Source organism: Accipiter gentilis, unplaced genomic scaffold (assembly GCF_929443795.1).
Source record: "Accipiter gentilis unplaced genomic scaffold, bAccGen1.1, whole genome shotgun sequence".
NCBI classification, from domain to species: Eukaryota; Metazoa; Chordata; class Aves; order Accipitriformes; family Accipitridae; genus Astur; species Astur gentilis.
The window spans coordinates 284,295-308,714 of NW_026060989.1; the positions used below are offsets into that span (position 1 = coordinate 284,295).

General features: G+C 47.3%; 1 protein-coding gene across 27 annotated transcripts in view; it reads right to left on the reverse strand.

The window, feature by feature from the left end:
* The window catches only part of LOC126037256 (uncharacterized protein DKFZp434B061-like), a 306,771-nt gene extending 283,095 nt beyond the window's left edge, over positions 1 to 23,676 (reverse strand). For 23 of the 27 annotated variants that reach the window (XM_049797553.1, XM_049797552.1, XM_049797555.1 and 20 more), the window contains exon 1: positions 2,408 to 2,570. In XM_049797553.1, the coding sequence (XP_049653510.1) occupies positions 2,408 to 2,481 (74 nt within the window). In that variant the 5' untranslated portion in view covers positions 2,482 to 2,570. Of the gene's footprint in view, positions 1 to 1,208; positions 1,254 to 1,551; positions 1,651 to 2,407; positions 2,571 to 22,853; positions 22,957 to 23,642 lie in introns of those variants that run through there. The other 4 variants (XM_049797570.1, XM_049797569.1, XM_049797571.1 and 1 more) reach the window with 4 other exon arrangements.
* Between the last annotated feature and the right edge of the window lie 744 nt (positions 23,677 to 24,420).

The following is a 24,420-nucleotide window of genomic DNA, read 5'->3' on the forward strand; positions in this document are numbered from 1 at the left end:
GATTGAGACTATCACACCCCACATAGACCACAAGCAAGTGTGTGGGCAGAGAGAGAGAGAGAGAGAGAGAATGAACTATATCCTTAAGCAACTGTCGAGTAAAATTTGTCAGGAAACCTCACTCCTCACATGGGTTAAAGCGTTACCTGTGGCTCTATTAAGAATCGGAGTATAGCCAGAAGAGAAAGAAAAGTCAAGTCTTTAGGAAATGTTGTATGAAAGACCATATCAAGAGTCCTGTGTTCTGAGTATCTTGAGTGCCTTTGGAGATATGTTTTTAAAAGGTGTTATGATTTCTTTAAGCAATTCTTTTCAAGAACTTTGTCAGTATGTCTCCACAGCTGGACCCTTAGAACTGGACGTAGCAGCGCATCCCTTCCGACCAGGAGATTGAATATATATAAAATCACCGAGAAGTGGAAAGGACCGTATCGAGTCATTTTAACAACACTTGTAGCAGTAAAGGTCTGGGAGAAGAACCTTGGCTTCATTATTCGAGAATAAAGAAAGCACCCAACAAGAAGCTGGAAGTCTAAAGAAACTGGCCCTTTAAAACGGAAAATCTATAAGTAAGTTTCACGTTATCTATTTGGGAGAACAGTTGTGTAAAGTTTATAATGTTGGGGTTGCTATTAGGAATATTGTCGAGGGCAATAATCTTTTTGTGTGTTTAGAGGGTGTATGTGTTTTTTTTGAGGGGTTCTAAACATGAGATAAACAAAATGAAACAATTATTGTTTGAGCTATTCATCTTGATATTAACCGGTTTTGTAATTTGAATTAAAAAAAATAATCTAGTTTTGTAACTGATTCAAAGTTTTGTAAAGACACAGAATTTAACCTCAGTAACAGCCTGCCTTTCCGATTCCAAAGTCAGATGAAAATCTAGTTCCGTGGAGAATACTGACATTGAATTTAGCCAAAACTTGAGAAAAGAGGTAGAACAACGAGAATCATTTTAGCAGATTAAATTGGATGGATTTAAAAGGCAATTATTTTTTTTTAAATTTGAAAGAAGGAATTATAGCGTTATGAATTATAACGTTACCAAACCATCCACCTCACGGACAAAAGAATTAATTTACTCGCCCTTCGGGAGAAACTTGTACAAGCACCCCTCGGGGCTGTCAGCTGCCAAAACCGTAGAGACAAGTGCAAAAAGGAACTTGGGATCATGTTTAAAATATAAAACGATGTTTAGAACTTACTGGAGTTCCAGGATCCTTGTTAGAGCCACCCAGAGTCGGGACCATCTGTGGAAATTTAGACCGGTTTAGACAACCAGAGAAACATCCCACATCCTAAACAGAGCTGTATGAAAGTTTGTACTTGCAGCTAGCTCCTCTGACCCCAAACTCCCAAGACCTTCTCTAGTAGCTAAAGCTCTAAGATGGGGGTGTATTTGTAGAAAGGATAATAATACTTCACATGATCTTTGGTCCCCTCTTAATAACGGGAAAAATTTAGCTTGGAGTTGACGGCATTAAAGGACAGGTGAAAAGTTCAGGCTTAACTGCTTGGGTGACTAGTGATGCTATATGATCCACTCACCTCTTCACGAAGGAGAAAAGCAAATCGTGGTCTTGAGACTTAATAACTCTATCCTCTCTCTGGAAGAAATCTCCCTTGTGGCCTCGCTCGCGGGTGGACCTGGGGAAATGGAAAAGATGATACCTGGCAATCGCCAAGTCTTAGAACTAAAATAAGATGGGTATTAAAATCTGTATTTTGACCCCAGTTAACACCTCTTCCACATCAGATGACTCTTGACATCTGTCACTCATTCAAGGCAGTGCCTGATGCTTCAGTTCACCTTGGTGTTGAGGGGTTTGGTTCCGGGTTTCGGTACCACAGCTGCGGGCCGGGGCTGGAGGAGCCGCAGGTGCGGGCAGTGAGAGGCTGATGGCGACGCCCCCTCCCTGGCAAGGGGAGGGGCTGCCGGGGGAGGGGCCGCCGGGAGCCCAAGCAGGAGCGGAGCTGAGCAGTGACCGGGCTGCGGCTGCCCCGAGGGAGAAGGTGAGCGGGGCCGGGCGCCCCTCGGAGCGCGAACGTCGGAGGCGGGGGTGGCCCGCGGGAGGTGGGGGCCGCCTGTGCCGAGGCCGGGGGGGAGCCCTGGGGGCTCACAGGGCGGCTGAGAGAACGGGCGCGCGGGGGGGGGGGGGCGCTGACAGGGCGGCTGAGAGAACGGGCGCGCGGGGGTGGGGGGGGGGGCGCTGACAGGGCGGCTGAGAGAACGGGCGCGCGGGGGTGGGGGGTGGGGCGCTGACAGGGCGGCTGAGAGAACGGGCGCGCGGGGGTGGGGGGGGCGCTGACAGGGCGGCTGAGAGAACGGGCGCGCGGGGGTGTGGGGGGGGGGGGGCGCTGACGGGGCGGCGGAGAGAACGGGCGCGCGGGGGTGGGGGCTCACCGGGCCCCGTGGCGGGGCTGCGCAGTCGGCCGGCGGGTCCCGGGGAAAGCCCCGAGGAGGACGGCGGGGTCCATGTTGCACGCACGGAGCGGCAGCGGGGCCGCGCCGTGCCGGAGCTACCCGGAGCGGCGCTGGGGGCTCGGCGGGAACTGCCGCTGCGCCGGCGTGGGGAGGTGGGGGGGAACGGAAGCGGCGTCCCCTCGGGGTCAGGCAGCAGGGCAGGCTGCCTCCCGGGGCATGCCGGGAGCTGTAGTTTTCGCGGACTCGGCAGCCGGGCAGCAGCGCGGCTCTCGGGCGCGGCGTAGTCCGACCAGGTCAGACTCAGGAGCGTTGCCGGTTTCGCGTGGTTTTCCGCGGGCTTCCCGCTCTGCCCGCTCCCCGACCAGCCGTGCGGATGCGCCTCCTGGGCGCATGCGCCGTGCTTCGCGTTGGGGCAGCCCGGCGTTCGCTCGCCGGCGCAGGCGCCGTCCCCGTCCCCGGAGGTTTGTGATCTTGGGCAGCCCATGTCCTGGATAGCTGGGGTTGTGGCTTGCAAGCCTGTGACTCCCACCAAGTTCCCAACAAATTCAAACGTAGAAATTGTGCATCAGCCCTCCTCGCCCCCTCCGAGCTGGTCTGTTCTCTGTGGTCACCATTAGTAGCCTCGGTTTCCCACCTGTGGTTCTCCACAAACCCAGAGCCTCGCAGCTCCATGCTGAAGGGAGTGGGGAGCTACACACGGAGAAGGCAGAGGCCCGAGTTTGTCTTTTGGGGATGAGAAGTGGGGAGGAACTGCCATAAATGGGACGCATCCCTGCTTGAGGCATGGCTGTTTCAGCTGTGCACATGGAAAATCCTCAGATACGTTGCATCTAGCCCTCCTTTCCATTGACCCCGGGAGAACTGGCCTCCTGTGTCCCCCAAGTTTATTTACTTCCTGCTGCAGTGAAGTGGCTATTTTTCTTCTTTTCTCTGAGGATTTTGTGGATCTGGGCGTGGGAAGGACTGCCTTAATGCTGGCTTTCTCAGCCTACTTCTGGGAAGCCAGGCATATCTGCAGATTAGAGCCGGGGGAGTGGCCCAGACGCCTTTTATTCCTCGGAGGGCAGTGGATTTGGGGAGTTAGAGCAAGGCATGCCTGGATGTTGGTCTCCCTGAGGGGGGAGGGGGTTTACAGCCAGATGACTGAAAAGCCTCCCCCAGTCACTTCTGGGGAAAGAGTTGGGGGGTGGCTTTTAATGTACCCACGGTATCGATGTGGCAGGTGAGCATACACCCCCCTCTTGGCTGGGGGATCTTATGTGGACGCCTGCTGAGCCAGGGCTGGAAGCCCCTCTGCACACCCTGGAGGAGCTGGGTGCAGACTGGGGACGTGAGGGCAGTCGTGACATGGACACGGAGCGGCAGAGAGTCCTGCTCTTTCAGCAGTTAACGGTGCTACCGCGTGGTCAAAATCTCAAGTGCACCCATCCAACTGTGCATTCTCTTTCCTGGGGTTTGTTTGTGGGACAAATAAACTGCCCAGCACTAGATGAGAAGGTTGTCTGCACTCCACCTCAAATCAGGTGCGTCCCCTCTCCGTTGGGAAAGAAGTATGGGGCTGGGCATAAAAGGAACAGTAACTCCAACGTCGGGATTCTTTTTGGCTCTGGGCACAGAGCAGGTAACCACAGCGATACAGAGAGGGAAGGAGGTGCTGATGGGTTTGTACCTTGGACTTAAACTGTAGAGGATGATCTGTTCAGGACATCCATGTCATAGAGTAGCTGTTGCATGATTTATACTCGTAATCCAGTTCCTACTTGATAGCCTTAACTTTGCGTGGCTTGCGTATTGAACTTTGCAGTAGTTTGTTTGTTTTTACATTTCCTTAAGGTCTAGGCAAAGGTTTAGAAAGTTAGCAGACTTAAGGATAAGTATTTATTACTTTGTCCTGCCACGTTGCCATTTGAAACCTGTTCTGAGTGTTGGTGGTATTCAAGAAATTGGCCGAGATTTAGAGGGTGAATCTGTATCTTTAGGTGTACTGAGCAGAAAAGTACAATGGATCTTTTTAGTTGCCAGATAGCTTTCTTTATCCAGGCGGTCAATTTGTCAAGATCAGGCTGCAGTGTCCAGGGGGCCGGGGAGGGAAGGTTGGTGTTCAAGCTTCTCGTTCCTATCAGCGGTGACTCCGCTTGCACCACTAAGTGGTGCTGTGTACATACGCTTTATGAAATTGGCAGCGGCCTGTGCCTGCCTGCTTGTGCAGTTCGGAGTGGTCATTTTAGAGAAGATGTTGTTTTGGCTGCATTTGTTCTCCTGTGATACAAAAACTTGACAGCGATTGGGGGCAACTACTACTTTAGGAGGATTTCTATAAAGTAAGAAATTGCTGGTTTTATTTTGTCATGATGGGCAAAACAATAACTGATTCAGAATCACGTCCACTGCAGCTTATGCTTCTGTAACACACCACTCAACTGATTTCTATGCGTAAATGTCTTCGGAGAGGAATCACAGGTGCCTGCTGTGACTATAGGGACAAGCAGTATGGGCTCACAGGAACAGAACATGCTTTGCCTTCCCATCACCAGAAGAAAGAGAGAAAGAGGTGAAGAAGGGTGCTCAGGAGCAAGAGGCTGCAAGGAAGTTGCTGTACATGATCCTTTTGCCTTGCTTTATCTGACAGAAAAGCTGCCTTCTGCTAGTTGGGTCTTGGCTTGAAAGACAAGGGGAGAGAGACTCCCGCCCCTCTCCCAGGGAGTGTGCTACTTTTGACTGGCTTGTTCTGACTATGTGATCTGCAATTACAATATTTAGGTTGCGTGCTGACAGTCTATACCACTGACTCCCTGAATGGTTTTTCATTTCTGTCCCTGCTTCCTTCTCCAGCTTTTTTCAATATATCAATTTAAAAAAAAAAAAAAATTAATAAAAATTTAACCTTACATGACCATCATGCGTTGGCTTTGGCCCCAAACACTTTATTTCCTAGAAATAAGTTGAGTCTTTTCATCAGAATATGTAAAAGATTTCTGGCCACTGTAGTACTATTGTATTGTTTGTTTTTTTAAATAAGATTCTGTCCAGGTTCCAGCATGTGCACTAAATTTCTACTGCAGTAGAAGAGAGTCTTAAGCTGAAGAGAGATTTCATGCTTGGGAGAGAAAAAGGGCAGATCTTGACTCAAAAGTAACTTTTCCAAGGGAAAGGTAAACTCTTTTGTTTCTTTGGGGATTTTTATTCTGATAGCACAAGCATCTTGTTCTCTCAGGATTTTGTTATCTCTGGGAAAAAAAACCTTGGTGTTGTGTCACTTTCCTCCTTCCCTGGTTGTGTTTTTTTCACTCCTTTCAGAGGAAGTGCTAATACTGTTATAATTTAGGAAGACATTTTTAACTTGTGACTCGGAGGTCTGCAGACATCACTGTAAAGACAGTTTCTGTGCATCCAAATGCTGTTAATCCCTTAAAATACGAAATGAAAGATGTGTAACTTAGAGCTGAGAGGTCAGATTATTCCAGATGGGTCTGGTTTACTTTGCATTCAGTGTTCCTGTAGCCTGTTGCTTTGGAAGGTGCAGGTAATAAGCTTTTCAATTGAATAAATGAGCGGTAGTGGTTTTTTGTTTTCCTCCCCTAGAAATGTAGTGCTTGATCAGACTGCACTGACCTGTAGAAGTTGTGGGCACTGTGGTGTTCTCCAGAATGCTACTTGGGCTGCCACTACAAGTAGGTCATTTAAAATAGTAACCTTAGACCTTAAAAACACATAAAAACTTCACGATGCTTAAAGTATAGAGCAGAGTAGTCACCAGGTTAAAATAACTTCATGCTTATGACATGCACAGCGATGGTTCCTTTCAGGTTTTTTGGTGTTGGTTTTTTTTTTTTTTTTCTTCTTCTTTAAGATGGCACTGGTTGCAGTGATCTTCAGTTTTACGACACAGCTAACTGTCTTAGTATGGATATGGTTCCTTTCTGCCTACTATTTCCGTTTACTGGCAGACATAGTTAAGATAGCTCTTTGGAGTTGTGGAGTGCGCGTGTGTGTATAGATATATGTGTGTGTGTGTGTGAATGTGTATGAAAATAAGAAGACCTAAAGTCCCCTCCCCACATCATTAGTTTTTGCTGCCCTGTATTTCAGTGTTACCAAGATTTTAAAGTGACCCAAGTATTGCTGTTGCAAATGTTTCCATGTTTGTCTAACTATTGTGATGACATAAATAAAAAGAAAAAAATCAAAACACTAAATGTTTTATTACTTGCCCTATAACTATATAGGTGTTCCCTGTCTAATATCGATTTCTTTTTTCAGGATTCACTGTATTTATTTTTTTTTTACCCTATGAAACGGAAAGAGATTTCTGGCTTACTGTTGGCTTTTGATAGACGTTTTATCCTTGGGGAATTGCCCACCAATTACTTCATAGAGTTTGGAATTTAACTGAAGGACATTTTGCATGCCCGTGTTGAAATAGTGATGCTAACAGGCCACCGTACGGTTCATGTTGATAGCTTTATGGATACTTAAAGGTAGGCAATAGTCTTATTTTTTAATAATGCTTAACCTTTTTCTCTTTGGCAAGAACAAGCAAGTCTGCCTGGTTTTGTAGGACTTGCAGCTTTTCCTTAACATCAGACTTTAAAAAGGGGAGAACCAGTAGTATCAGGTATGCAGTTAGGATGGTGATTTTTAAAATACTAAGCTGCGTAACAGTCTCGGGAAGAACATGTGTGAATGGGCGTGAGAGTCTGTGGTACAGCATTACTAACCTTTGCTGAAAAAAGTTTTGAAGAATGAAGCATTTGCTTTATGAACGGTACTTGAGGACGAATTCTGATGCTGCTACTAAAGTTTATTGAAAAATAGGCACTGATTTCAGTGATGATGCAGGTGTGGTTTCTGTTCATGCCTTAAATCTGAAAAGAAGAGAAGAGAAACCTCCATTTGAAGGAGGATTTTGTATGAAGGGTAATCAAACCAGTAACCTGCTTTAAGAACGACTTTAACATATTTGGAGCATCGGTTAAAGGCAAATAAGTAAGGTTTATCATATCCTCCTACCTAAGCTGTGACTATTGAATACAGTCAGCAGTCCACCTCAGAACTTGTTGGTGTGCAACTGCAACGTGTTAAGTTGTAAGGCTTCACAGCCACGAGCTGATGGGCCACAGTTCTCTCCCAGCATGAAGCGCTGTAAGTTTTAGTTTCTTGCACAGCAGTGACTCTTTTCAACATTAGTAACTATACAACAGGGTAAAAGGCAAAGGCAAATTTAGTGAATAATAATGTGTCGTTATCAGAGTAGCTGTTTGCATTTCACCGTGATGCAGATGCTTTTTATAGCAGTTGTGTTGGCACATGTGTTAGAATTCGGTTAATCCTCTCCTGAACTCATGTAAACTTTTGGCTTCAACTGCATCACTGACAATATGTTTCACAATAGAATAATTATTTCCCTTAAAAAAAAAAAAGGGGGGGGGGGAGGAATAGGAAGAAGGGGTGGAGGAAGTGGGTATAAAAAAATCTGTTGTCTGCCAGTGCTGTGGGCTGCTCACTCATTTTTCTGTAGAACTCCTGGGTTTTTTTTTGTTGTTGTTGTTTTTCTACCTTAGCCTATTAGCCTATCCTCTGCACCTTTGGTCATTTCCTGAAGTTTGTCTGTAGTTTCCTACATTAGTAGGTAAATGTATCTTTTTTACTTTACAGAGTTTTGATAGTTTTTTAAATTATACAAGTAATTTAAATCTTGGAACAAATGTCTTTGCTTATTGATTTTTGTGAGTAGCTGCAAAAATCTTATGTATTAGTTGCCCCTTTTAAAATTAAAATAAAAATGAATGCTATGCAAGAAATAGGTTGCAAGTAACTGTTAGGGTCTTACTACTGCTCGCTGTTGAGAGATCGTGGGAAGTGCAGAGAATTTGTGTTAAAAGTTATGGGCATTTTTCAAGATAGTTTTCCAGGTCTGAGGCATGCTGAAATACCTCTTTCCTGTGATAGTGTGTTTAGTTTCATTGACTTCAGCGGAACACACAGAATACATTGACTTAAACTAGCTGAGAATCTGATGATAAGGTTTTATACTCTACCTAACATAGTGTTGTGATGACCTGTCCTCCAAACTCAAAATTATGTTTGATGATCTTAACAGGAGGCCGGATCTTTGATCTGGAAATTATGCTGATAGCGACCTTACAGAATCCAGGCTTGTGACTTCACTGGTTTCTTGCAGCCCCTCAGGTTCATGAAGGACAATTAAGACCCATTCTCTTTTGTTCTTGTGCTATGATCAGTGATGGAAGTATGACATTGTCAGTTGTAAGAAGTGGCTTAACTGCTGTTGGAGTCTGCTTTTATGCCTGAAAAACCTGTTGATTTGCATGGGTTTGCACAGCTTATGCTAATGATGTGGCTGGAATGAGACAGGATCTTGTGTAGTCTGCAAGGGCTGTATATGGTCCTGGTTTATAGCTGGGTGGGAGGGATTGGTTCAAGTTACTTCTGATTTGCCCTATTTAATATCTTAAATAGGAGTGAACAGGGTGATTGGAACGGTTTCATTTTTACAAGAGGACATTTATAAATCGGTTTTTATCCTGTGTTAGAATTAAGATGTGTATTTACTGGAGACAAGGAGTCTAGCCTGAACACTGAAACACCTCCGTTTTGGGCACACTATTAGAACTTTTTTAAAATTTTCAAATCATAACAGTCTGTCAGTTTATGCTTGTTGAGTCTGAGACATTACATGATGCCCTTTGAACAGGTAAATATTGCTAGTACTTGATACTTGGTTTGTAGACTATACCTTTTGTATGTTCTGAAATCACATATAAATAACTTCTGTTGTTTCCCTTTCATTTATAGAAGCTCTGTTCATCAAACCATATAAGCACATACCTAAATTCAGTGTTAAACTTCCTGAATTGCTCTAAACTATTGTGTTGCTGTAAACTGTTTTGGCTGATAAACCTAAGCGGTCAGCTTGGTATTCCTACGTGTATATGTGATTAAGATGCAATAGCTCGGAACAAGTTACCAGGCAACTGCATGCTCCAGCTGCATAGGAGGCACAAAGCAGCTGGCCCGTTCCTTGTAATCAGTGGGAAAGTACAGATTCTCCTGTGACCTCGGTCACTCTTGTCTAACATATTAGATAAGAGTATTTTGATACTCCTCTCGCAGTGGGAGAAACACTGCTTGTGTCTGTGCAGTGTGTGAAAATCACTTTACCAAGATGCTTTTATTTCTAAAACCCTTGGGGAAAAAAACCTCGAAACGGAATTTAAAAACTTTTTTAATCCAAGGCAAACGTCAGGATTCTCATTCTTACAAAGTATTTTACAATTGTGTAACCTTGTAGACTGTACGGAGAATGAGGATCTTGCATGTGACATACTCAAAAGTTTCATTTTCGGTGTTCTACACGCTTCTACTGATCACAGTGCCTTTGTTTCCTAACAGCAACTGGCAACAGACAATGCGTATGGGTTTCAAGGCCCTGTGGAACAGAGAAGGTAGTTTGCCAGTGTTCTTACTGCTGTTGCAGACATTGTTTCAGTGGACTGAAAGTGGCACGTTCCAAGTACCTTTTCCTACCATTGCTGCGTATTTATTTTTTTTTTTTTTAATCCAGAAGAATGTTTCTGTACTTCCCTTCCCTATAGGTGCATGTTGATTTACATTGCATGCTATTGCAGTGTTCTTAGTCTACCAGTTACAGATTACTCCTTTCAGTTCTTGTGCATTTCTGAATGTGTATCTACCTACTAAACTCACATTTCTTCAGACCTGATATGCAACTGCTACGGAAGTCAGCTATTGTGCTAGTTATGGTGTTTGCCCCGTCAGTTGTTTTACTATCTAATAAGTACCTGATGACAGAGAAGGGGAGTGTCAGAAAATAGACCAGTCAGGTCAGGCTTTACGTTAGAAATGGTTTTCATAAGATTTAAGAGAACGCAGTTTTGGCATAAGGATTTACATACCGCTCCCGGTGTTCTGTTGGGCTGATGTTTTGCAAGAAGCTGAGGTGTTTAACTTTCAGAAGCTGTTTATGTAAATTGGCTTACCTCTGAGTAGTCTCCTTCAGCTGTGTGTAACGAAGAAATAAATGTGCATCTCTAGACATGTGCATATGCAGATATAATTGTAAGTGCAGAGCTGAGGATGATGCTTGTGTTTGAGGGTAGAAATACAGAGAGGGACAGCAGTGGGGAAAGAAGAACTTTTAAAGATAGTCTAGTGTTGCTCTCATTCTAGAGGTGAATGATCAACTTTCTGTACCATTCTTGACAAATGCTTGCCTAATTTATTCTTAAACATTTCCTGTGATTATTACTACTGTTGCAAAGATTGCCACATACCCTAAGTTTTTCAGGTTGTAATTTAAGCCCCATGATTCCGTGTAACTGTGTGCAGTGGATGCACACAAAAGTTCTTCCTTACAGCTACCTTTTAGAGTTTAAACATTGTTCTTTCTCTTCAGTATTGCCCTTTCTAGGTTAAGCGGCTGTTTTTCAATTTATGCTTTGAAGTCAGACTCCTGTACATCGTTGAGCACCCTCTTGGACTTACTGTAGACCCTCGCCAGTTATACTACACCCTTCTTGAAAAGCAGTACATCATCTGGAGGGTTCAGCAGCTAATCCGTGCAAATGTAGCGCGGCAGAAATAATGCTTGGACGTACTACCTCAAGTGTGATGTGTGACGAGGATTCACTGGGCCTTTTGATTAGCAAGAAACGGTACGTAAAAACTAGGTGACAGAAATAGGACACGCAGCTGGCATCCTCGTCTTCAAGCTTACAGTGCAGCTCCGTGGGCTTTGGCTGACTAAAGAAGAGCATGAGGCACAGGAGGGAACTGCTGCTGGATCTTAGTGAAAGGATGGTAAGTCATTTGGAGAGAGGTTTTCAAAGCCAGGAATTCAGGTCGGGTGCCGGATTCCAGATTGCCTGTGAAATCCCTGTGTACTTCCCTCGCTTGTCTAACTTTGTGTTGTATATTGTCTAGCAGCTTTTCTTTGAAAGTTAACAAAGCTACACTTGTGTGATAGGTGATGTAATGATCTCATAACAATAGGCAAAATCCAAGTCACAGAAAACACCAGCATTTGAAAGAGAGCCCTGATAAATTGCTAGTGCCTTATACCACTGCCACTTACCAGGCCTTCCATGTCAGAGCTGTCTTAATCATTGATGCTGTTTCCTCAGACTTGGAGCTGTAATATCTGCTTCTTGTTTCAGGGTTTATTATGAAGTTGCTTATGGTACTGCCTTAGCCCTTTGGCTAAGAAGAATAGCAAATAATTTGTGGATTATCCGTAGAAGCAGCAGCCAAACAGCATTCTCTTCCAATCAATAGGGAAGAAAGCTGCTGCACCGGTTTGTCTGGGTTCCCTCATACCAAAGGTCTTTCTCACATTTATTGATCCTTTTTGCAACTTGTTCAGGGTCAGTTGATGACAGGAGCGAACTGTCACGTCTTTGAAAAGTGCTTGTAACTGTGAAAAGAGGTTTGTTGACTTCCTCACGTGATAAGTAGACATTGAAGAAATTGCATGTTGCTCATCTCTTAAGTCAGAGACCGGAATTGGATAGATGCTGTGTTACTAGAAAATAAAATACACCTGGGCCCCTTGAGACAGAAATGTCTTGATGAAATCGTGTCATATTATCACAGAGACATAGTGATTGTTTTCTCAACTAACAAACAGATCCTAGGCAAAAAGAATGTTTGTTCCAGGTAATTCTGGTCAGTCTCCCAAGGCAGTGGATCTGCTTTGCAAATGAGAAAAAGTGGACCTAAATACTATTTTTGTTCCCCAGTTCAAAATGGGCACAGCAGAGCCTCTACAGTTTTCAAATCGGTAGCAGCTCCTTCGCCTGCTTGTTAGCAGACAGAGCAGAATCTGTACTTTCTCCTGTATGGCTCTTGAAAGAAACTTGGTTGAACTCCTTTGCTTGGTGGAAAAAAAAGTGGGATGTTGGATCAAGTGCAACTGTAGCAAATACTGACCTTCCTGAAACTATTTAGTGTTCATGTGTTGATACTCGTTAGAAAAAAACAAAACTTGAAAAAAATCCTATAAGGATTAAGCTATAAGATTGTTTTCAGGGGAAGAAAAGGGGAAAAAAAAAAAAAAAAAAAAAAGGAAAACTAAATGGAAGATAGTTTTAGAGAAAGTAACGTTCATAGCACTTGGAGGTAACATAGCTGTCTGTAAACAGGATGTTTAAGGAAAAGATACTCGGTCTCTTTATGATTCTTTCTGTGGCCTTCTGACTGAAAAGTCTGACTGTGTGAACCCTGGTTATCTGTGTTACAGAAAACTGATGTGTTTTGCAAGCTGAGATTCTTCTGCAACAGAGCAAAGTAGGAGAGACATGGTCTTGTGGTTTGGGTTACTATCATGTAATTTACACTGACTGTGTAACAGCCAGATCTTTTTGTGATTTAAAAACTTCATTTAACTGCATAAAGGATGAATGTGCCCCGTGAAGAGTTTCTTGTGTTCGTGCACATTGCCAGTGATTTACCGCTGAGAGAAGTCCTAGCAATTGTAAACTAGATAATTCATCAGAACATCACACATAAATATATCTCCAGTAATTTTTATATCACAGTTAGTCTAATGCATTGACTTTTTATCTGTGGAGCTCTTCCGTAATAATCTACTTCTCATTTTATGGGATAGACCATGAAAGAATTTCTTGAAATATTTAAAAGACAACATTGGATGACAAAAGGGGAGAGACAGAATGGGTTTTGAAGTGTCGATGCAGTATTACAGATTGTGTTGCCATTCATAGAGGAGAAGACTACTTTGGTTATGATACCAAAAGATTTCTCTTCCACATCTGTAAGCTACACTAATTATTTTACGCTTAGAAGCTTAAAAGATCCCGAGAAGGTAATTTCAACCTCTTAATAAAGGCTACATGGCTAACATGATATTATTCACTTTGTGTGATTTAGGTTAACACACATCATTCTCGGTGAAAACTGTTGAATTGAGAGTGTTATTTTCACACATCCTGGATATCAGAAATTAGAAGACTACGTAAATTGTCAGAGGTTTCAGTTTGCAAGTCTACTGAAGCTTTTAAATGCCTGATTAATGTTTAAGCGCAGAAGAAAGCCTACTACTGAATTCAGGTGGGACCGTATTTCTGTGAAGCAGCACGTCTGGTTTTAGTACCCCCCCGTGCACCTTTGTACCCTCACCTACCCTCCCCACTAGGTCCGTGTCTCCCCCATGCACACCCCCATCTCCTGCTCCAGCCCACCCCCTTCACCCACAGGAGTTTTTAACCCACGCAAGTTGTTTCGCCCTGCGCACCCTGCTCTTCTATCTCCTGCCCTGCCTCCCTCCTTTCCCTCCTCCATATTCCACACCACCACCCCCCCATCATCCATCAGGCTCCAGACCCCTGGTGTGCTGCCTGCACCCTGTTCTCTGTCATTTGTTCTTCTTCTTTTCCTTACAAGTTGTTGTTGTTGTTTCTTTTTCATGATGATTAAACTGTTTTTGTTTCAAGCCACGAGTTTTCTCACTTTTGCCCTTCCGCTTGTCTCCCCGTCCCGCTGGGGGCGGGGGAGCGAGTGAGCGGTCGCGTGGGCCTTCGTCGCCGGCTGGCATTAAACCAGGACACGAGGTGAGTTGCAAACCCTGCCTGGCTAATGCTGGAGGCTCTCTGTGTTCCTCCTGCCATCTCGACGGGCCGTCCTTGTTCTTCATCGCCGCTTTATAGCGAGCGCCTCTCGCTCTGTAAGCGGCAGTACTGGGGCCGTGTTGCAGGCGGCAAAGGGCAACTGTGACGCTTGCTGGCAGGAGCGGCAAGGAGTGCGGAGCCACGCTCCTGTAGGGAGCGAAGATGGAACCTCGAGGGCTCTGTGGTCCTCTGCTGAGGACATCTAATATCCCGACAGGCCTCTTTGCTTTCCCTGCTTCACGTCTGATTACGTTGAACGCCGGAGGGCAGGGCGGTAAGTAACACCGTGCAGCGTCTTTTCGATAAGAGACGAGCCCCGCGCAAGAAGCCTTGCGTGCGTGCAGGATTAGGAGAGCCGCGTTCTGATAGCACGGAGGTGCCCACCCCGACCGAGCCCCAGGGTCGCCGGGGTATCGCTAGCTTGCAGGTGGGCCGCTCGCATCTGGTGCGCTGGGTCGCGGCCTTTCCTGCCGAACAGAGCTGCCCCTCCGGCACGAAGCAGCTTTGGGTCTCTTGTGGCCTGCCTTCAGGCTGTCACCTGAACCAGGCGTTATTTTTTGTTGTAAATCTCTCGCCAGCGTCTGCTGCCTGGCTGCTGTCGCTCCTGCAACCCTGATGCCCCATGCAGAGGGATACAGCAGTCCCTGGGGCTTGCTCCAGGGGACACCCCCCTTGCCCCCCCCCCATTTGCAGGTTCCCTGTGCTGCTTCTCCTCTCTAGATAACGGGGTGGGGGGGCAGGGACAGAAGCGGCCGCCCGAATTGTCTGTTCCTTGCACTTGACTGCTGTAAACGCTCCAGCCGCTCAGGTGCTTTTTGGAAGGGAGGCGATGAAGAGGAGTGCCCGGGCTGCGAGTGAGGAGAGGGCAGGGCGACGTCAGCCCTGTGCCCCCAGCAAGGAGTGCGGGTGTCGGCGGCAGCGGGCGAGCGCCGGGACCGCGGGTGAGGCGAGCGATCCCCTCCGGCGGGGGCGGCGGCGGCCGCGGCGGCGGGTGCCTCCTGCCCGCTGGCCGCCCGGGGCCGGCGGGACGGGAAGCTGCGAAGCGGCCGCCGCGGCAGGCTCCCGGTCCGCCGGAGGCGAGCCGGGCCAGGGCAGCGCCGGGCAGGTCCCCGAGAGCCGACAGGAGGGAAGAGGGGACGGAGGCGGGCACCCCCCAGGCGCGGCCAGCGGGCGCCTCCCCGAGTCGCCGGAGCTCCCCCGCCGCCTTTCCCCAGCCCCGCTCGGCCCCTGCGGCTGCCCCCAGCTGCAGCCCCTCCCCTGAAGCCTGTGCTGCAGCCGCAGGCAGCCCCCGAGCCCTGTCGTGAGGGCGGCAAGCTGGCCCTCCGGTGTTCTCGAGTCTCCCTTAAGGCGGGTGCCGTTAGCAGCGGCGCGGGGAAGGAGCGGCGTCCGTCCCCGGAAGCCCCTGCGGACGGAGGGGCTCCGGCCAGGGTGGAGCTGCGGTAATAACGGTCGCTGCTGCCTCTTTCCCTCTGCCAGAGGCCACGCCGTGAGCGGGGTTGTCCGTTCGTCCCCGGGGATGCCGCTGACTGCAGCAGCCTCAGGCTCGCGAAGCCTGTCTCTGCCCGGCCTCCCTCTCCTCACGGCACGGGAGCGCAGAGGGACAGGCGGAGCGCTTACTGGCTGTGGACGGGAGCTGCTGAAGCTGGAGAGGCCACAGAAAGGTAAAGAAGAAGAAACGGAAGGCCATCTGGCTGGCAGCTGCCTCCCGCTGCAGGCCAGAGGGACCCTGCCTCTGTGGGTGTGGGAGGATCCCTCCTCGTAGTCCACAGCAGGTCAGACCGCCAGGGTCTGTATGCGTGACCAGCAGCGCGGTACGGCCACGTAGTGAGCGAGCGAGCGAGGCTACGTGTCTAGGAGGCCTCATCTCGCAAGAGCTGCGAGGGGCTCGCGTGTTCCGTTATGCGGAGGACAGCCAAGCGACTGGAGTTACAGAAGAGGAAGGGAGGAGAAAAGGAGAAAGAAGCGGCTGAACTGGCAAAGTCTCTTGGCAGCGCCAAGAACAAGAGCTGCGGTGAGCCCCGGGCCCTCGGGGCCCCGTCTCCCCTCTTCGGTGTTGTGGTCCCTCCCTGCCCCCTCCGTCCCCTGGTCCCCTCTCTTTCCCACACCCCTGCTTTTTTTTTTTTTTCCTTTCCTCCCTTGTACCTCTGATACTGAAAAGCCGGTCGACGAAACTCCCTAAGACTCGTTTTGGAGTTTTAGAAAGCAGGCGTTCTTCATTGCAGCGCTGGATGCACGGGGGATAGTTCCACCTAGTGTGCGTGCCACAGCTTTAGCACAAACAGGTTATATAGAATAACTAATTGCTTATTAATCAGATGAGTATACATATACATAAAAACGATGGCAACCGATTATCATAGCACTGCCTACATCCGATCACGTGCAAGGAAGGATCCATTTGAGACGAAGGGCTGCTTTTGCGACCACCGACCCATTTGAAGTTCTTGCTGGCTGTCCTCGAAGTCTTTATTCTTGTCCTTGTTCTTTGATCTTGAAGCTTAACGCAGTTTCAATCGCATGTGGTCAGTTTCAGCATTGTTCCCATTTAGCTTACAGGGGAACATCTAGTCATAAGAGCAAAGAACTGCAAAACTTAGGAGTACCTACCTCTGCTAGTTAATTGCTCGGCTATACTTTTGTCTGTTGTTTCAGTTGTAGCGTTAGTATAAGATTTCTAACCATTATTTACCAAATCTCACTTTTACAGTCACCTAGCAGCAAACCACAGCTGGTACAAAGTATTAAAACCACCCAAATATTTAGACGTGCCATACAGAACGTATGGAAATGTGCTATCAGAGGTGTCCGAGGGGCAGGGGGAGCGCCGGGGGGCGCCCCGAGCCCCGGAGCAGACTCGCTGGCAGGACTCGATAGGCGCGCGACTGACTGAATAGACGCTGGCCGGCCGGCCCCTTTGCCCTCCGGGCTGCGTTTGCGCTCCCTCTGCACGGGGCGAGGGGCTGTGAGGGAGCCCAGGGGAGGAGGAGGAGGTGAGGTGCTGGGGGGGGTCGGGCTGTGCCCCCCCCTGTTCCTGCTGGGCTCCAGCTGTTGCAAATGTTCTGGTAAAGAAATCAACATTTAATCACATAGAAGAGTTAGGTTTGATTAAGAAGTAAAATTGTGAAGCGTAATGTATAGGATTGTTAAGTTTGAAACGTAGCCATAGAAACTTTAGGAGCTGTGTTATGCGTGACGCTAGGAACCGTAATATTGTTAAAGTCTGAAACAGCTAACCCTAGAAACCTCACCAGGAAGTTACTGGTTTTCCTACGTTCTGTTTCAGGAAACTAAGGAAACCGTCGTGGACACCAGTTTGCTGCTTGGAAACCCCCTTACCCTTCCCATCTCGATTTGAGTATCGACGATGCCAGTCAGCAGAGCCAAGTGTCACTGACCAATGATTGTTTTTAAATAAGAATATTGATAAGGTTATATAATCACAGGACCGATCGTTACAACGGTTAAATTTAAGAACGAGCATAGTATGCGTTTTTACGGAAGGAGCTTAGGTAACAATGACCTGACGGGAAAAGCCTGTAAAAACTGATGGATTTTGATACTAAGTGGGACACGCCTTTGGAGGAGCGATCCCCCGTGTCCCCAGCGCTGCGATAAACAAAGTGCCTGCTTCTTAACTTCACGTTGGCGTTAAGGAGTTTTATTCTGGATTTCGGTAACGGTTTTGGCGACCCAGATGGGACCTTGCGAGTGAGACTGGACGAGATGGCGTGTCGATCGAGCTCCGGCCGGCACCGAGGTATTCTCGGGGAGAACCGTCACCCTCGACACGCAAAGCTCCTCGCAGCGTTCCCTGGAAAAAAGGTAAGGCGCTGCTTCTTTGGAATTTGTTTGGAAAGCCTGCCCGTGAGGCGCGGCGAAAGCTTCCCAGGGTTGGGGCTTGGAGGGTAGCCGTCTGCAGTGGAAGCCTAGGCGTCTGCCCGTAAGTCATAAGCGAAAGCTATTGCTGGGTTGGACTTTGTGTATTATTTGGGACAGCTGTCGTTTGCATTTGTTTGGTATTTGGTATTTGAATGTATATAAGTATAATGGCATTAGCAAAATTGTTTAAGAATAAGAGTGCAGGAAATAGAACTGCTGATGAAAAGTTACCAGAAACATCACCGCTGGGATGTTTATTGGCACGTTGGGGTGAACTGCAGGAAAAATGGTAAACAAACAGAACTTTGAGTTACAATACTATATTGCAATTACTGTTGTTTTGTAGGAGAGAGAGTAAATGGAATAAAGTGCCATATGTAGATTTGTTCTTTTTAAGTGAACGTATCGGACGGGGACCGGAGGGGAGTCTCCCAGCAGAACCTCTGGTTACAGCTAAACTGGGAGAACAGAAAATTGAATTTGAGTTGACACTAGAGTCACCTTTTCAGTTTTAAATACCTCAGAGGGAGAGTTAAGTTTTGAAGAAATTGGTGGTGTTGGTGCAACAAGCGAACGAGAAACTAGACCCTTCTTTAAATCTTTAACAATGAAATTAGGAAAGCAATGGGTCACTCGGCAGTTTTTGTATGTGCCAAATTCTCCTAAACTCCTGTTAAGGAGAGGTCTATTTGAGAACTTAGAGGCAGAAATTAAATTTAAAAATGGAGAGCTTAAAATTTTAATTCCAGAAACTAAACGTATCGAAGCAGCGGCTTTGTTGTTAACAGGATGTTTACCGAAAGCAGAAGATTATACCGGTCCAAGTGTAATGCTGTCATTCCAGTCGTCTGGACTGGGAAGTTCCCGGTAAATCCAAAAAGCAGAACCTGTGAGAGTTGATTTAAAGCCAGGATCGAATCCGGTAAGAATGAAACAATACCCCCTAAAACCGGAAAGTCGGAAAGAGTTAGTAATGGTAATACAAAAATTTTTAAGATACAAATTGTTAATAGAATGTGAATCCAGATATAACACCCCGATCTTGCCTTTTAAAAGGCTGATGAAAAAGATGATAGATTAGTTCAAGACCTCCTCAGAGCAATAAATCAAATAGTACAAGGTATTCATCCGGTCGTAGCAAATCCTTATACTTTGTTAACAACCCTAACGGAGAAATGAGAATGGTTCACAGTGTTGGACCGAAAAGATGCCTTTTTCTGTATTCCCTTGGATCCCAATAGTCAAGAGGTTTTTGCTTTGGAATGGGAAAATCCTGAGACTGGGAGAAAAACACGATATACGTGGACAGTCTTGCCTCAAGGCTTTAAGAATAGTCTTACCATTTTTGGAAATCAATTGGCACGAGAATTAGAGATTTGGAAGAAAGAAAATAATCAAGAAATCTTGCTGAAATATATGGACGATCTGTTAATGGTAGCTGAGACGGAAGAACAATGCACAAAGTCAACTCTTAACTTTTTGAACTTTTTGGGAATCAATAGATATCGAGTGTCAAAAGAAAAAAACCCAAATAACCCAGAAAGAAGAATCTTAAATTTGAGTTTTAAAATCCTAAAAGGACAGAGACAATTGGGAACTGAGAGAAAAGAGGCAACGTGTCGTCTCCCTGAACCTAAGACTAAAAAAATGAATGACAAGCATTTCCGGGAATGGTCGAGTGGTGTCACCTGTAGATTATAAATTGTGGCTTGCTGGCCTGACCTTTATAGGAGCAGCTCAAAACCTCAAACGACGGATTGGACCGATGCCGAGAAAGCTACCTTCCAAGAATTGAAACAGGCTGTAACAGGGGTGCCAGCCCTAGCGTCTGCCAGATCTCACAAGAGACACTTGAACTTTCTGCTCGTGAAAGAAGAGGTAGAGCTCTGGGTATCCTGGCCCAATATTTAGGGCCAAATGGGCGAGCTGTGGCCTACTTCTCGAAGTGATTGGATAACGTGAGTCTGGGATGCTCTGGTCGTCCGAGAGCCGTCGCTGCAACTGTGCTACTGATCCAGGAAGCTCGTAAGTTCGCCTGAGGAGAAAGGATTACTGTACGTTTCCCATATGATAACTGTTGTGCTAAAACGGAAAGGGGGGCACTGGTTATCCTCTAGCAGAATGCTGAAATACCAAGTGGTGTTGTTGCTGGAACAAGATGATGTTTACCTAAAAACTACTACCGCTGTTAACCCTGTTGCGTTTTCAACAACTGACCGAGTTAAAGGAGAACTGGAACGTGACTGCTTGCAGGCAATCGAAAGAGTTTACTCCAGCTGACTGGATCTCTGAGATGTGCCACTAGAAGAAACAGATTGGGAACTATATGCCGACGGAAGCGGTTCCATCTGTGAAGGAAAACGTTTTATCGAGATAGACAATAACTACTGAGGAGGTACTTGCGTTGCCAACTTTGCCTTCGATGATCTCTGCCCAAAAGGCTGAATTGATAGCTCTTACTCGAGCTCTGGAACTAAGTCAAGGAAAGCGAGTCAACACTTGGACAGACTCAAAGTATGCTTTTGGAGTGGTACGTGCGCATGGAGCGATACGGGGAGAAAGAGGACTGTTATCTGCACCAGGAACCGCCGTTCAGCACGCAGAACAAATACTGAAATTGTTAGAAAGCATTCAAAAACCAACAGCAGTCACGATGATGCACTGTAAAGCACATCCGTTAGGTAAGACCGGTCCTAACGCAGGTAACCGACTGGCTGATAAAGCTGCTGAAGAGGCTGCAGAAAAAGGCATCCTAGCACTAGTTCCAGAGAAAGGTATAAAATTGCCTAAAGAAACTCCAAATTATAATGAAAAAGATGAAGAATTAATTATTAGATTGCAGGCTAACAAAATGAAACAGGATAGGCTGTAACACCGACAGGTCGAATAATAGTCCCACCCACAATAATAAGAGAAAATGCCCCATTGAACATCACAGAGTATACTGGGAAACAGAAAGCGAAATATGACAAAGATTGTTTAAACAATTATAAGTGGACGTGAAATGTATATGTAAAATTATCCCCGAACCAGTAATAAGATCATCTTTGGGATTATTAAATAAGGAAATTTTTTAGAAGAATATTAGCAAATTGATTTTATAGAATTGCCTTGAAAATAAGGATATGTCCTAGTTTTAGTTGATATCTTTACTGGGTGGCCCAAGGCTTTCCCTTGTCGCACCAACAAAGCAAGGGAAGTAGTCAAAGTCTTGCTCAAAGAGATAATACCAAAATATGGGGTGCCTGTAAGAATGTCATCTGACAATGGCCCTCATTTTATAGCAAAGATTATGAGACAAGTTGAGCCAAGTATTATCTATGGATTGAGACTATCACACCCCACATAGACCACAGGCAAGTGTGTGTGGGGGGAGAGAGAGAGAGAGAGAGAGAGAGAATGAACTATATCCTTAAGCAACAGTCGAGTAAAATTTGTCAGGAAACCTCACTCCTCACATGGGTTAAAGCGTTACCCGTGGCTCTATTAAGAATCGGAGTATAGCCAGAAGAGAAAGAAAAGCCAAGTCTTTAGGAAATGTTGTATGAAAGACCATATCAAGAGTCCTGTGTTCTGAGTATCTTGAGTGCCTTTGGAGATATGTTTTTAAAAGGTGTTATGATTTCTTTAAGCAATTCTTTTCAAGAACTTTGTCAGTATGTCTCCACAGCTGGACCCTTAGAATTGGACGTAGCAGCGCATCCCTTCCGACCAGGAGATTGAATATATATAAAATCACCGAGAAGTGGAAAGGACCGTATCGAGTCATTTTAACAACACTTGTAGCAGTAAAGGTCTGGGAGAAGAACCTTGGCTTCATTATTCGAGAATAAAGAAAGCACCCAACAAGAAACTGGAAGTCTAAAGAAACTGTCCCTTTAAAACGGAAAATCTATAAGTAAGTTTCACGTTATCTATTTGGGAAAACAGTTGTGTAAAGTTTATAACGTTGGGGTTGCTATTAGGAATATTGTCGAGGGCAATAATCTTTTTGTGTGTTTAGAGGGTGTATGTGTTTTTTTTTGAGGGGTTCTAAACATGAGATAAACAAAATGAAACAATTATTGTTTGAACTGTTCATCTTGATATTAACCGGTTTTGTAATTTGAATTAAAAAAAATAATCTAGTTTTGTAACTGATTCAAAGTTTTGTAAAGACACAGAATTTAACCTCGGTAACAGCCTGCCTTTCCCATTCCAAAGTCAGATGAAAATCTAGTTCCGTGGAGAATACTGACATTGAATTTAACCAAAACTTGAGAAAAGAGGTAGAACAACGAGAATCATTTTAGCAGATTCAATTGGATGGATTTAAAAGGCAATTATTTTTTTTAAATTTGAAAGAAGGAATTATAGCGTTGTGAATTATAACGTTACCAAACCATCCACCTCACGGACAAAAGAATTAATTTACTCGCCCTTCGGGAGAAACTTGTACAAGCACCCCTCGGGGCTGTCAGCTGCCAAAACCGTAGAGACAAGTGCAAAAAGGAACTTGGGATCATGTTTAAAATATAAAACGATGTTTAGAACTTACTGGAGTTCCAGGATCCTTGTTAGAGCCACCCAGAGTCGGGACCATCTGTGGAAATTTAGACCGGTTTAGACAACCAGAGAAACATCACACATCCTAAACAGAGCTGTATGAAAGTTTGTACTTGCAGCTAGCTCCTCTGACCCCAAACTCCCAAGACCTTCTCTAGTAGCTAAAGCTCCAAGATGGGGGTGTATTTGTAGAAAGGATAATAATACTTCACATGATCTTTGGTCCCCTCTTAATAACGGGAAAAATTTAGCTTGGAGTTGACGGCATTAAAGGACAGGTGAAAAGTTCAGGCTTAACTGCTTGGGTGACTAGTGATGCTATATGACCCACTCACCTCTTCATGAAGGAGAAAAGCAAATCGTGGTCTTGAGACTTAATAACTCTATCCTCTCTCTGGAAGAAATCTCCCTTGTGGCCTCGCTCGCGGGTGGACCTGGGGCAATGGAAAAGATGATACCTGGCAATCGCCAAGTCTTAGAACTAAAATAAGATGGGTATTAAAATCTGTATTTTGACCCCAGTTAACACCTCTTCCACATCAGATGACTCTTGACATCTGTCACTCATTCAAGGCAGTGCCTGATGCTTCAGTTCACCTTGGTGTTGAGGGGTTTGGTTCCGGGTTTCGGTACCACAGCTGCGGGCCGGGGCTGGAGGAGCCGCAGGTGCGGGCAGTGAGAGGCTGATGGCGACGCCCCCTCCCTGGCAAGGGGGGGGGCCGCCGGGGGAGGAGGGGCTGCCGGGGGAGGGGCCGCCGGGAGCCCAGGCAGGAGCGGAGCAGAGCGGAGCTGAGCGGTGACCGGGCTGCGGCTGGCCCGAGGGAGAAGGTGAGCGGGGCCGGGCGCCCCTCGGAGCACGAACGTCGGAGGCGGGGGTGGCCCGGGGGCGGTGGGGGTGCCGAGGCCGAGGGGGAGCCCTGGGGGCTCACAGGGCGGCTGAGAGAACGTGCGCGCGGGGGTGTGGGTGGGGGGGCGCTGACAGGGCGGCTGAGAGAACGTGCGCGCGGGGGGTGGGGTGGGGGTGGGGCGCTGACAGGGCGGCTGAGAGAACGGGCGCGTGGGGGTGGGGGGTGGGGCGCTGACAGGGCGGCTGAGAGAACGGGCGCGCGGGGGTGGGGGCTCACCGGGCCCCGTGGCGGGGCTGCGCAGTCGGCCGGCGGGTCCCGGGGAAAGCCCCGAGGAGGACGGCGGGGTCCGTGTTGCACGCACGGAGCGGCAGCGGGGCCGCGCCGTGCCGGAGCTACCCGGAGCGGCGCTGGGGGCTCGGCGGGAACTGCCGCTGCGCCGGCGTGGGGAGGTGGGGGGGAACGGAAGCGGCGTCCCCTCGGGGTCAGGCAGCAGGGCAGGCTGCCTCCCGGGGCATGCCGGGAGCTGTAGTTTTCGCGGACTCGGCGGCCGGGCAGCAGCGCGGCTCTCGGGCGCGGCGTACTCCTCGCGGCCCCCGGAGTCCGACCAGGTCAGACTCGGGAGCGTTGCCGGTTTCGCGTGGTTTTCCGCGGGCTTCCCGCTGCGCCCGCTCCCCGACCAGCCGTGCGGACGCGCCTCCCGGGCGCATGCGCCGTGCTTCGCGTTGGGGCAGCCCGGCGTTCGCTCGCCGGCGCAGGCGCCGTCCCCGTCCCCGGAGGTTTGTGATCTTGGGAAGCCCATGTCTTGGATAGCTGGGGTTGTGCCTTGCAAGCTTGTGGGTTGTGGCTTGCAAGCTTGTGACTCCCACCAAGTTCCCAACAAATTCAAACGTAGAAATTGTGCATCAGCCCTCCTCGCCCCCTCCGAGCTGGTCTGTTCTCTGTGGTCACCATTAGTAGCCTCGGTTTCCCACCTGTGGTTCTCCACAAACCCAGAGCCTCGCAGCTCCATGCTGAAGGGAGTGGGGAGCTACACACGGAGAAGGCAGAGGCCCGA